The sequence below is a fragment of the Musca domestica genome, unplaced genomic scaffold (genome assembly GCF_030504385.1).
Source record: "Musca domestica strain aabys unplaced genomic scaffold, Musca_domestica.polishedcontigs.V.1.1 20, whole genome shotgun sequence".
NCBI classification, from domain to species: Eukaryota; Metazoa; Arthropoda; class Insecta; order Diptera; family Muscidae; genus Musca; species Musca domestica.
This window is the reverse complement of record NW_026712250.1, coordinates 4298205-4312808: the sequence shown is the minus strand read 5'-3', so window position 1 is coordinate 4312808 and position 14604 is coordinate 4298205. Positions and strand designations below refer to the sequence as shown.

At 31.5% G+C, this 14604-nt stretch overlaps 1 protein-coding gene across 26 annotated transcripts in view; it reads left to right on the top strand.

Annotated features, from left to right (window-relative positions):
• para-like (sodium channel protein para-like) overlaps window positions 1–13579 on the top strand; it is a 198301-nt gene extending 184722 nt beyond the window's left edge. For 25 of the 26 annotated variants that reach the window (XM_059122225.1, XM_059122227.1, XM_059122224.1 and 22 more), the window contains 2 exons: window positions 4330–4634; window positions 12083–13167. In XM_059122225.1, coding sequence (XP_058978208.1) covers window positions 4330–4634; window positions 12083–13033 — 1256 coding nt within the window. In that variant the 3' untranslated portion in view covers window positions 13034–13167. 26 annotated transcript variants of the gene reach the window in all.
• The last annotated feature ends 1025 nt before the right edge of the window (window positions 13580–14604 follow it).

Below are 14604 nucleotides of genomic sequence, written 5' to 3'. Positions count from 1 at the left end.
CCCTCATCGATAGTCAACTTAATATTCTGTTTTCAGATCTTGCTCGGAGGAACAATGTTTTAAATGAGAAAAGAAAACCAACCGAATGGTTTGGCTGTTGATTCAATTCTGATTTTATTTCAAAAATACGATTCTTAAGTGCTACAAAAACTAATCGAACTTAACCTAATCACAGCCACACAATTATACTTATCTATTCTAATATTGAATGGAGAATATTGGAGGGTTTCTTGCAGGTTAACTGGGAAATGAAACAAAAATATATTTTTTTATGGAAAGGAATTGTAATGAGAATAGAGTCCAATCTCCCTCTTCTATTGTCAACTTAGTATTCTGTTTTCGAATCCTGCTTGGAGGATCGATGTTTAAATGAGAAAAGAAATCCAACCGAATGGTTTGGCTCTTGATTCAATACTGATTTTATTTCAAAAATATGTTTCTTAAGTGCTACATAAACTTATCTAACTTTACCTTATCGCAGCCACGCAGTTATTCTTATCTATTCTAATATTGAATGGAGAATAATGCAGGGCTTCTTGCAGATTAACTGGGAAATGAAAAATAAAAATATTTTTTTATGGAAAGGAATTGTAATGAGAATAGAGTCCGATCTCCCTCATCGATTGTCAACTTAGTATTCTGTTTTCGGATCCTGCTCGGAGGATCAATGTTTTAAATGAGAAAAGAAAACCAACCGAATGGCTTGCCTATTAATTCAATTCTGATTTTTATTTAAAAAAAATATGTTTCTTAAGTGTTACAAAATCTAATCGAACTTAACTTAATCGCAGCCACACAATTAGTCTTATATATTCTAATATTGAATGGAGAATATTGCAGGGCTTCCTGCAGGTTAACTGGGAAATGAAAAAAAAAAATATATATTTTTTTATGGAAAGGAATTGTAATGAGAATCGAGTCCAATCTCCCTCATCGATTGTCAACATAGTATTCTGTTTTTGGATCCTGGTCGGAGGATCAATGCTTAAATGAGAAAAGAAAACCAACCGAATGGCTTGCCTATTAATTCAATTCTGATTTTATTTCAAAAATATGTTTCTTAAGTGCCACAAAAACTAATTGAACTTAACCTGATCGCAGCCACACAATTATTCTTATCTATTCTAATATTGAATGGAGAATATTGCATTGCTGTTTGATTTTCTTAGCTGTTTAATACTTTGTGTGGTATCCTTTGTTATCCGGCTTTGAGCCACTTTGGAATAGATTTAATCATTTTGTCCATGCAAAGTGTCTGAATATTTCCTCATACTTTCTGTAAAGCATTTTTCCAAGTCTCTAGGCTTGAGATGTTATGTCTTCTTTTTCGAATATCAAATAAAAGATGGCCAAGATACCGCACACAAATTTACTTACATCAGTGACTTAAGTAGGGATATAAACATTATTTAGTTTTACTCGACCACCCTTAAAAGATATCCAGACTCAGCACGGGGCTCAGCAACCTCACTGGATTCCGATAATGAAAGAATAGGATGGGTGAGTTCCATAGGGAAACTCTCACTTCGACGCTTTTCTTATCATCGTGCACTCTCACGGAAACCCATTATCGCTGGGCCTATTTTTGTCTCCTCGCCCAAACCTGAATTGATCACTTTTGTTATGAGAATATAATCCAATCTCTCTCTTCGATTGTCAATTCTATACTGGATCCTGCTTGGCGGATCTATGTTATTAATAATGTGAATAGAGTCCAATCTCCCTCTTCGATTGTCAACTGTATTTTCTATTCGGCTCGACTGGAGCTATGTAAAGTGATGAGAAATAAATTCAAATTCTAGTTTTTATTAAAAAATACATTCCGTAAGTAGTACGAAAACTAATTGAACTTAACCTAATCGCAACCACACATTTATTGTTATATTTTAATATTGAATGGAGAACATTGCAGGGCTGTTTGCCCTTTAATTCAAGTGGTCGTACCTATAGAACGCATCAATATATGTGTGCGTGGGGACCATAACCTTTATTATCTTACACATTATCGTATGTGGTAGCGCACAAGATCGCTGAAATATTTTACGCCGACTGAGAAATATGTGATTTTAGAATATTTATTTTCAGTTGCTAGATTTCCGGGGGCCTTAAACTCACTAAGCCAATTCCTTTTCAATAAATCTTGAATTTTTCCTCAATGGACAAACTGGGTGATATCTTCAGGCACTCCTTTCATTCTCCAAATGTCGATTCTACTTTAAATTAACTTCCACGGCTCATTGATTTTTCTTTTGAATAAAATCGATACTTGAAGTTTTCATGCCGTGCTTGAGTTAAATTTTAATACGCCATGTTTCTCTCTCTCCCTCTGCTACTTTTCAGTTGAGGCCAAATGATCAGGCTTAGCCAACCACAAAGAATGCCAAGGCTTTGTTTGTTTCTTGTTTGCAGGCACGAAAGATGTGAGAGTGGATCTCTCTCTCTCTCTCTCTCTCTCTTATAAAAAAAACGAAGTGAGCGACGAAACAACTACCCTCAGCGAAAGACGAAAAGCTACTGCTTGAATATTTTTAGTTAGTAAACAAACAAGATACCTTACAGGAGCAGTCACTTGTCTTACACACTCGAGAACTCTCACAGAGTGCCCACGGGCGCACTTTTGGCTGCTGAATATTTATTTATTTATTTTTTTTTTTTTTTTTGTGAAATTCTCATCTCAATATCTGTGGTGTAGGGTGTAATTTTTTACTCTCTTCATTGTAAAAAGAAATGTGAAATATATAGTTTTTAATTTGTAGCCTAAAAAAGGCTTTCCTGCTGGCCCCCTCAATATGTTGACGTTAATAATCTTTATACCCCTTTTTTAAACTCTTTTAACTACCACATACATTTATATATTTTCTTATATATTTTTTTATTTTTGGATGGTCTCCCAAACTTATCACTCATTAAAAATCCTTTGAACACATCTTCTAGATGTTATGCAAATTTGTGCAATAAATTAGATTTAAAAAAAACGCAAAACTTAATTGAGTAAAGTTATCATCAATTTTAGATAAAGATAAACCTCCTGTGCACCAAATGAAAGTGTATGATTCCAATTCCAAACAAGAATTGCAAATCCTAAAACAAAACTCATTTTAATTCACCGAATTGACCAATGAACAAAATATTGAGGTTTATGTTTTTTAATAACAAAAACAAGCAAATAACAATTGGTTTTTAAAATTTCAATGAATTGAAATTTTTTCAAAATTGCTTTAAAAAAATATTTTTTTAAAAAATAAAATGTATCCAAATTATAATGTTACGACATTAATTGTAAAAAGAAATGGAGGATTCATCAAAGGAGTGATAATGTTGGGGATGTTTGCTACTAACAAAATATGCTACGAATTATCGCAAAAACTACTGCTAAGAAAAAAAACCAACTAAATATGGAAATGATTTTCCTTACTTTTCCAAGGAAAGGAAAAATATTTCTTAACAAAGAAAAAACCGAATAAACTATCATGCCAAAAAAATCATTTCCAAAAACTAGCTGTAAAAGCTTTCTATGTTCTCAGTTATAAATTTTCGCTCATAACTTCATCTCTATTCCAAATCGCTCTCTTTCTATCTCTCATAAAAAGCTTTAAAACTTTTTTCCATCAACTTTATGCTTTTTTTTTGTGTTTTATGTAAATATCTATGTCAAATGTATTTGTATTTGTTGTAATTATTATTAATAAATGTTTGTTGTTTATTATAGCATATTTTTCTAAAAAAAAAACTCAATTTAAAAAGAAAATATTTAACTAATATTTGTTTTTGAGTTTAGAAGGTATAACCAAGCAGCCGTGAAAGCTTTCTTAACTCCCTACTAACCTAAAGCCCAGGCCACATTGAAATAAAAAGCGCTCCGCTAAGCTACGCTAACAAGCAGCCGCCTAACCCAGCTAAAACAAACTAACCTTTAAAAAATCGAAACAAAACAAATCAAAACCTTAATTTAACCTAGCCTCGAGTCCAGCCAAGCCTTTATTATGTTGACAAATTTTGTGTTGTGTTATTGTTAATAATTTGTGTTTGTTTATAAATTTTGTTGATAACTGTTGACTCCTCGTCCGCCAAATGTATGTAAAACCAAATTTGTGTTATCCTAGATACTAACAAGATTTTGAAACGGAAGGCTATTTTAAGAGTTGAAACCAAAAACAATCTGCTGTCTTTAACAAATATTTCTCCACCTTATTCCAACTCCCTATTCCCCACCCCCTTCCCCTCAATTTTTATGTGACATGTCTTTATCCTCTTGTTTAACCAATTTAAAAATGAAAATGATCAAAAATTCAAAAACTCCCACTTCGTAAATCACCAAATCACATCTAGGTCTTGTACTCAGCGACATCATTGAGAAGTATTTCGTATCGCCGACACTGCTCCGTGTGGTGAGAGTGGCCAAAGTGGGTCGTGTCCTGCGTTTAGTCAAGGGTGCCAAGGGTATCCGGACGTTGCTGTTCGCGTTAGCCATGTCGTTGCCTGCCTTATTCAACATTTGTCTGTTGCTGTTCTTGGTGATGTTCATCTTTGCTATCTTTGGCATGTCCTTCTTCATGCATGTCAAAGAGAAGAGCGGCATAAATGCTGTGTATAATTTTAAGACATTTGGCCAAAGTATGATATTGCTGTTTCAGGTAAGCTACCACAATTCTCATACGGTTCATATTGTCTATTGTTGTTGTCGTTGGGTGATATTCCCTTTGGTATACACAGAAAAAAAGAAAAGAAAACCTAAATATTTAAAAAGAAAATATAACACAACTCAAACATAACTAACACTGATCGCACATGGCCTAAGATCACATTCATGTTGGGGTATTTTCTCCCAACCAAAAGAAAAGCCTCAAGATGAGCTTGATCTTGGGCCAAACAAAGACTTAAAATGAGTTCTCTGCTTTGAAAAAGGGAACTTCACACATACACACTGCCCACAAATCACTAAGAAAATACACTAACTCTTGCAGCGAAATAAGTTATTAAAAAAATGTTTTTGCAAAGAAAAACACTGTGGAATTCCATGAAAAATTAAAAAAGGAAGGGAGGATAAATAATCTCGGTATTTCGAAAAGATAATACAGTAAATTAAATTTAAAACTCGGAATTAATTTTAAGTAGCTTATCCTAACCACTAGACAATACGGAAAATTGTAAATTAGCAATCGGCCGTCATTTAAAGAAAGCTAAACCACCCGGCGAAAAGGAATATTTAAATCGAGAATAGAAATTCATTCCATGTGGATTATCCAAACCACCAGACAATACGGAAAATTTGATATTAGAATCAATTTGGAGTTTATCTTAACCACTAGACAAAAAATAGGAAGCGCAAAGAATTTCAAAAAAAAAATAATGCAGTAAATTAAATATAAAAACTGGAATTTTTTTCAAATAGGTTATCTCAACAGTTCTAAAATACGGAAAATCACCAGGCGATAAGGAATATTTAAAAATTGAGAATGGAAATTCAGTTCATGTGGTTTATCCTAACCACTAGACTATACGGAAACTTTAATTAATAATTGAAAGCAATTTAATGCGAGTTATCCTCACCCTTTAGGCAATACAGAATTTCATTCGAAATCAATTTGTGAGGAAAGCTAAACCACCAGGCAATAAGGAACATTAGAATTCAAATTAATGTCACTACTCCGGGAGATTCCAGCCAAGAAGGGTTAGATGAAAGGGGATGTAATGTCCCTGGGAAAATTTAGCCCATAATCTCCGAGAAGAGAACAATATCGCTCATCTAAAGTCATAACCACTAGACAAAAATTCCGATTATCCTTAAAACTGAAAAGATCGGAAAATGTTTTATTAGCATCCAGAAAAAAAGAAAATGTAATGTCCCTGAGAACATTTAGCCCATAATCTATGAGAAGAGAAAAAGATCGCTAATCTAAAGCCGTAACCACTAGACAAACTTTTTTAGTTGGGATCAATGCGGAGGACTTCCATTTACAATTTCGCCGATTATCCTTAACACTGAAAAGATCGGCAAATTTTATATTAGTATCCAGAAAAAATTTGAAACCTTTTATCCTAAAAATTGCATAATTGAAATTTTTTCAAGTGCGTTATCCTTATTGCTAGACAATACGGAAAATATAAGTAAATAATCGGAATGAACTAAACCATACGGAAAATTGTAACTACAATTCCAATCCAATTCCTTATCCTTATTTTATATAGTATTTCGAACGAGTTTGAAGTAGATTATCCTAACCACTAGACAATACGGAATATAAAAATTAAAAATGGCAATGAATTGAAAACATTTTATCCTAATCACTAGACAATGCGGAAAATAAATTAAATAAAATTGTAATCGATAGAATATCTAAGAAATATCAGGTTCTTGTAAAACGCTAGCAAACTCGTCGAAAGGAAATCCGTCCAAAAGCTTTGCAGGAAAATATGTAATGTGTAATTTTTGCTAGAGATAAACTTCTGATATTTTTTTCTTGATTTAGAAAATGTCATACAAGACTTCATTCTAGAGAACCTTTTCTCGATACTGGGCATATACTTCCGAGTAAGTCTTTCCTCTGTAAAACGGCTACAAAAGATTTCTAAAATATCTGTAGAAGAAGTTTTTTTATATTTGCAAATAAAATATTGGATATCAATATCTTAGATAAATAAACTATATCGAATCCAATTAATAATCTAAAAAAATAAATTAATTCGAATTTACATGGAATTTCACTGTAAAATATATTCAAAAATACATCGCTTTTGAGAAAAAAAAATTGAAATACTTTGCAAAAACATTTCAACTCTTGAAAGAACTAACCTCACAATAAACAAAAAATAGTTTTAGTGAATTTCACTTAACACCGAAAACTGACACCTCAGAAAATAATAACAAAATAAAAAAGGGAATATCACATGTTGATTCAAGCTGCGGTAGTTGTTGGTAAAAGCTAAATTAGTGCGTTCTTCTTTTTTTTTTTAATCCTATCTAACCCCCCTCAATTTCAGTTAACTAAAAATCTATAACTAACAAAATTTCATTGGAAAACTGTATATTTACAAAATTTTGCGAAAATTCTAAATTTTAATGCTTTAGCTAACCCTCTCCCCCTATCATTTAGTTTTTTTCAAAAGGCTTTTCTTTGAGTTTTTAAGTCTAACCAGTATTTTAAGTTTGCTTTAGTTTTAGTTTTCCAAAAAAAAAAAGATGTCAATTGTTTATATAGGCGACTCTAGTATAACGTTATCTCTGTAGAGTTGGAAATAAGCCCTTTAGCTTTTTTTTCTTAATAGTAATTGTAGAACAAGTTGAATATGGGGCTTTATTTTTTTGTAAGCAATGAGAAAAGAAGAGAAAAACCCTTGAGTTGGGCGCCATTTTCATTGAGATAATACAATAATGTGTATCTGACAATATTTATCTTCAGTAAAATTCTCAATAGTGAATATTTTGTAGAAGAAACAGTTAAGAAAATGATTTTATTTAGAGTAAATTAATGTAAAAACCTTGAAAATATTGCAGGGTCCTCATCACTAGACAATACGGAAACATTTTTAAGAAAAGATATATTATGTTTGGAGAGATCACTACAGAAAAAGATGTTTAGAGAACTATTTCTGTGCAAAGACAAAAGGACTACAAAAGTTAAAATATCCAAGTAAAAATTAAAAATTATTAGAGAATGAAGTTAAAAGAAGTAGATATAAGCTTTGTTAAAAAATTTAATTGAAACAATAGACTTTATCAGCAGAAGTCCTAATCAATCGCCAATACGAATATTTTTCAATGAAAACATTAGTTTTTAGAAAAGATTACATCAGGAAAATTTGTTTAAAATATATTTCCATGGGAAAATATTTATGAGAAGTCTGAACGAAAAATGTAGAGATTAAGGGAATAGGAACAATAAATATTCGCTACATTAGATAATAAGGAAATCTTGACATGGAAAAAATAGTTGTACCAAATATTTTATTTATTATACAAGAATATTTACAAAAAATAAATCCCAAGGAACAGATTTCATATAGCCTATAAAATAAAAATACAATTGGGAGAAATTCTTGCTAAAGAAGTAACTTGTTTTTTCGAGTAATCTAATTTTTGTTAAAAATTTGAGAATAGAAACAATGGTTAAAAGGCGGATGTCCTAATCACTAGACATTACGGAAACATTTTTTAGAAAAAAATATATAAAGTTTGGAAAGATTATATGACAACTGGAAGGAATACTTGCTAGAGAGTTTCCGGAATTTTTTTTTAGAAATTTGAGATAAGAATCAAAACGTTTTTGAGTCGAATATCCTAATCACTAGACAATACGGACATTTTTGATTTTAATATAGGCTTTTAGAAAAGATTACCCCAGAAAAATATGTGGGAAGTATAGTCTACGGAAAAGACAAGTCTGAAAACGAAATGTAAGAATTTAAAATTAGGTGTAGAGACAATAATTGTTAGCCATGGAAATTTAAAATGAAAATTATTTTCGTATAAACCAAATATTTGTTAGGATAGGGATACCTCATAATTGTTAGAAAAGTTGCAATATTTTTAATATGTACACAAAAGTTATTCCAATGTTTGTGATATAATATACACTATTAAAAATAAAATAAAACTGTCAAGAATAGAAGAAAGGTAGAGTCATTTTTTCAAAAAGTAGACATTCTTCTACTTTTTATTAAAAAAATTGAGATTAAAAAAGTTTCTAAGTCGAATATCCTAATCTCTAGACAATACGAAAAATTTTCAATGAAAATATTAGATTATCAAAAGTTTAGAATGGATTTTCGTGGGAAAGAAAAATCTGAAAAAGAAATGTAAGAATTTTTAAAAACATTGGATATAGAAGCAATAATGGTTAGGCACGGAAGTTATTTTCATTAGAAAAAAATAGTTGTCTCATATATTTTTATTCTTAGACAACCAGTTCTATATTTAAATAGATAAAAAAATTATTTTTAAGCGGGAGGTTTCAAAGCTTACTAGGGAAGAACATGCCGATAAGAAAATATAGTCGAATATTCTAATCACTAAATAATACGGAATTTTCTAAAAAATATCTCAATATAAAAAGTTATACAAAAAAAGTCATTTTCAAAGAGCGGGAAGAGGCTCATCAGAACCTTAAACATTCAAATCTCTAGACAATACGGAATTTAAAAAAAAAATGTCTCCTTTTGGATAACAATTAGTAAATAATAGGCTATTTTTCTTGGAGCGAGAAGATACTCATCAAAAGTTAATATATCGAGACAATAGTTATTAGTTTAAATATTTATCGTTAGTAGATGAATAATATTGTATAAGTCAATGTAATTGGGAAATATCGATAAATAAAAAAACATTTTTAGCAATATTAGAAGACGATATATAAAATAAGAAATTTTTCATAGAGCGGCAAGGTGCTAATCAAAGATCTAAACATTCTAGTCACCAGACAATACGGAATTGTTTAAAAAAAAAAAGTCTCACTTTGGATAACAATTAGTAAAAAATAGGCTTTTTCATAGAGCTAGAATAGGCTCATCAAATATTAAAATATTGAGACAATAATTATTAGTTTAAATATTTATCCTTAGTAGATAAATAATAGTGAATAAGTTAATGCAATTGCGAAATATCGATAAATAAAAAATATTTTAAGCAGTATTAGACCTCGATATATAAAACAAGAAATTTTTCATAGAGCGGCAAGGTGCTAATCAAAGATTAAAACATTCTAATCACTAGACAATACGGATTTTTTTAAAAGAATGTCTCACTTTGGATAACAATTAGTAAAAAATAGGTTTTTTCATAGAGTTAGTAAAGGCTCATCAAAAGTTGAAATATCGAGACAATATCTATTAATTTGAATATTTATCCTTAGTAGATGGATAATATTGAATAAGTCAATGCAATTGCGAAATATGGATAAATAAAAAAATTTCTAGCAACATTAGACCTCGGGATTGACAAACTTATTCTATATTAAAAACAGAAAGGCCGAATAAATCAAGGAAAAAAAACTTAGTAAAGAAAAGTTATATTTTTCAAACAAATTTTCCTAATCACTAGGCAATACGGGAATCGTTAAATGAAAATATTGTTATGTAGAAGAAAAAAAAAACACAAAAATAATATTATAACTTTATATATTTAGAAAGGCTCTCTGAAATATAAACCACAGGGGAAATTTAAGAAAAATATCGTTCCTTAGAAGATATTTTATAAATAACTATTAGGAAAATCTCTATAAGGTATCTAAATCAAAGGGTATATTTTTAGAAAAACATCTTTGTTTATAAAACATTAAAGTTATTTTAAATTCAAGGAAGGCAATTCCATGTAAACTTTGGAAAATGTTTCCCAGCAGGCTATTCTAATCACTAGACAATACGGAAATTTTAATTAAAAATATTTATCTCTAAGTGGGATTGGTACAAAATAAGAAAATTTGATATTTGCGACAAAGGGTTTAGAAGCAAAAAAGGTATTTATATATTTTATATTTATATATATATTGAAAATGGCGCCCAACATTTTAACTTTCCTAGGAAATAAACAAACTAGCAAAAGATATATTGTGCTCAATGAAAAAAAAAACTAGATTTCTATGGAGTAATTATTTCAAAGATTTATGCCATAAAAAGAGATAGATTCAAGGCATTTTATTTTTCTACCAATTACCCTAATGTATCTCAGTTATACATTAAGGTCTTTCTAGAAAAGAAAACTTCAAAATCTCTTCAATACTCCAAAAAGAGATACAATATTTCTCAAGAGTTTGTTTATTTCCCTACTCTCAGCCAAGTTTTTCTCTTCTCCTTTCCTCGAGATATTTAACTCTCATTTAGCGTTATACTAGATTCTCTTACTTCTTTTGCCCAATACCCCATTTTTTCTGCCTTAACTCTTTAGTTTTCTGGCTCTTCAATCCCCAAAAACTTTCTCATAAGCTTTCCTCTGCAAATGAAAAAAACAAAACAATACCCACGAAATTTCAAATCTAATTCAGCTCTTTCAACAAACACCAAAAAGAAAATAGAGAAATAATGTGCAAATCCTCAATTAAAAAAAAAAAAAAAAGAAACTAAAGAAGAGAAGTGAAAAACTTCTCCTAAATGGATAAAATAAATCAAGGCTTCAAACAATTTCAATAAGAAACCGTATACCAAAAAATAGAAAAAAAAAAGCTTTCTTTTTTTGGGCTCAACACCCAAAAAAAGGGAACATGAAAGCAGCAAACAAACAAAATTAAAAAAAAAACAAAAATTACTTAACTAATATGGCTTGGAAATATATACAAAGAAATGCCTTACAACAAAATAAGCTTGCAGACAAAGTTATCCACGTACAAAAGAAAACTGAGCACCCATTCCCCGTCCCCTCAAGACATTTTAGAAACTCACCGGAACCGGAACCAAAGCTTTTGGTAGTAAAGCTTGATGGACATTTGTAGGAAACACCTAAACCGAAAAAGCTTTGTAGTTATCTCCCCTGTAACTCTCAAGCGCTCTCTCTCTCTCTCTCTCCATCTCTGAGGAGAACCTCGTTTAACCGAGAGAGAGAGGAAAAAGACGCTGTAGTTTGGTTAGTCGTCCAAGCTAACCTTGGCTTTCTAATTAAGTTCATTTTTTCAGTTTCTCTTGAGTTTTGATTTTACTAACCACGGCGAATCCCTTTTTAGAATTCTTTTGGTTCATCCCAGTAGTGGGGGATAACCAAGTTGTAAAAAAGTTCCAAACTTTGTAATATAATCTAAAAAAATAGAAACTAACAATTTTTTTTTATAGAATTACATTTAATGTTAATTGTTGCTCATTTCTTTTGCCATAACGTTGACGTTTGAAAACTAATTTCGAAATCTTTAACTTTCTAACAAACTTTTTTCCACTGCCGCGACCATCAAACAAACAAACCGAAATAAAATCTGAAACAAATAATCGTTTCTTGAACAAAATAAACGACCCACGACGTACCTACCACCCACGATCACCACCACCACCACCTCCACGTTCTATGCCAACCGTTCCAACCGTGCCTCCAAATCTCAAAACCTTGAAAAAAAACAAATTGGCCTCTGCGACATTTTTGTGGTCCGCCTTGTGCCCCCCCACACAGATGTCTACCTCAGCCGGTTGGGATGGTGTGTTAGATGCCATTATCAATGAGGAAGATTGCGATCCACCCGACAACGACAAGGGCTATCCGGGCAATTGTGGTTCAGCGACTGTTGGAATTACGTTTCTCCTTTCATATCTAGTTATAAGCTTTTTGATAGTTATTAATATGTACATTGCTGTCATTCTCGAGAACTATAGCCAGGCTACGGAGGATGTACAGGAGGGTCTCACCGACGACGACTACGATATGTACTACGAGATTTGGCAACAATTCGATCCGGAGGGCACCCAGTACATACGCTACGACCAGCTGTCCGAGTTCCTGGACGTGCTGGAGCCGCCGCTGCAGATCCACAAGCCGAACAAGTACAAAATCATATCGATGGACATGCCGATATGTCGGGGCGACATGATGTACTGTGTGGATATATTGGATGCCCTGACCAAGGACTTCTTTGCGCGCAAGGGTAATCCGATCGAGGAGACGGGTGAAATTGGTGAGATAGCGGCGCGACCGGACACCGAGGGCTATGATCCGGTGTCGTCGACACTGTGGCGCCAGCGTGAGGAGTACTGCGCCAAGCTGATACAGAATGCGTGGCGGCGTTACAAGAATGGCCCACCCCAGGAGGGTGATGAGGGCGAGGCGGCTGGTGGCGAAGATGGTGCTGAAGGCGGTGAGGGTGAAGGCGGCAGCGGCGGCGGCGGCGGTGATGATGGTGGCTCAGCGACGGCGGCGGGAGCCACATCACCCTCAGATCCAGATGCCGGCGAAGCAGATGGTGGCAGCGTCGGCGGCCCCCTTAGTCCGGGCTGTGTTAGTGGCGGCAGTAATGGCCGCCAAACGGCCGTACTGGTCGAAAGCGATGGTTTTGTTACAAAAAACGGTCATAAGGTTGTAATACACTCGAGATCGCCGAGCATAACATCCAGGACGGCAGATGTCTGAGCCAGGCCTCGCCCCCCCCTCCAAGATGCACGCGAGAACTAAAGCGTTAATTTTCTGCTACTAAATAAACAACAACAACAAGAATACAAATGTACACATTTTACACAACAACAACAAGAACACTGTACAACAACCAAACAAAGCGCAAATAATTATTTCAGTTACCAAAAAAAATCCACAACAACATCAACAAAAATGGAAGCAAAACAAAAACCGTAAAATGAAGGCATAGAAAACGGAAATCCCAGATTACATCAACAACAACAACAACAAAGAACAACATCAAACGGATGGAGGCGGTTTAACAACAACAACAGCAAGAACAATTACAACAATAAATATTTTTTCTAATTATAACAAAAATTACCCATAAAAAAAAATATGGAAAAATTTTTAAGGAATATTTTTTTTTAACAAAAAAAATTCAAATGATTTTTTTTTAATATTTTTAATTTTTATATATATGATTTTAATTAATTTTATTTTTAATTTTTTTTGGGTTTTTATTAATATTTTTTCATATTTCAGTTATATTTTTTTTAAATTAATTTCTTAGGAGAATATATAAAATATTGTATATATTAAAAAAAACAATATATAATTAATAAATGGGATTATTATTATTATAAAAAAAAAATAATAAAAAAAAACTAATATTCATACACAAAACCAAAAAAATATTTCAATTTACAAGCTCTGATAATTGTATTGTAAACGGGTTTTTATGTTGTTTAATTTTTGATTAATTTTTTTTTATTTAAAAATAAAAAAAAAACACAAAACTACTTTAAAATTAAAAAATACACCAAAACCGAAATTTTTGAGTTTTTCTACAGAATTTTATGCAACCATAAAAAATACATCTTAAAAAAAAACAAAACAAAAACCAAAGAAATTGTAAAAAATTTATAATCATTATAAATATATTTAAATAACTGCTTTTTAAACAAAACAAAAAAAACCAAAAAACAAAACAAATACTTATTTAACATTTAAGCCGACTGCCAAATACAAAACCAAAAAGTAATAATATTTTAAAACCAGCAACAACAACAACAATTAAAAGCACAGCTGACAAAAAATAACATAAAGTTATTATGAAAAGCAAAACAATAACAAAAAACAACAACTTATCTAAAAATTATATAAAAAATAAAAATAAACAAACAAACTTTTTAAGCACAAAAACCAAAAACACCACCTAACTTACACATGGACACAAACAAGTACACAAACAACAAAAAAATTATATTTCACCAAATTAACAAAAAAAAAAAAAACAAATACAAAATTCAACCATAGTTAGGCTTTAATTTAATTATGAAAAAATAAGTTCAAAAAAAATTATTTGAATATTTTTAGATTAAAAAAAAACAGCAAATATTATTCACTCTCTTCTCTTTTTAAACAAACCGTTTAAATGCATTCCAATCCCACAGAAAAAATAGAAAAAAAAATTATTGCATAATTTTTTGAGTGTCATAACTCCTAAAATAGCTAAGATGTGTTCAAAAAATAGATGAAATTTGAAAAAAATAAACACCTTTTCAAATCATGCTCTCGCAACATTT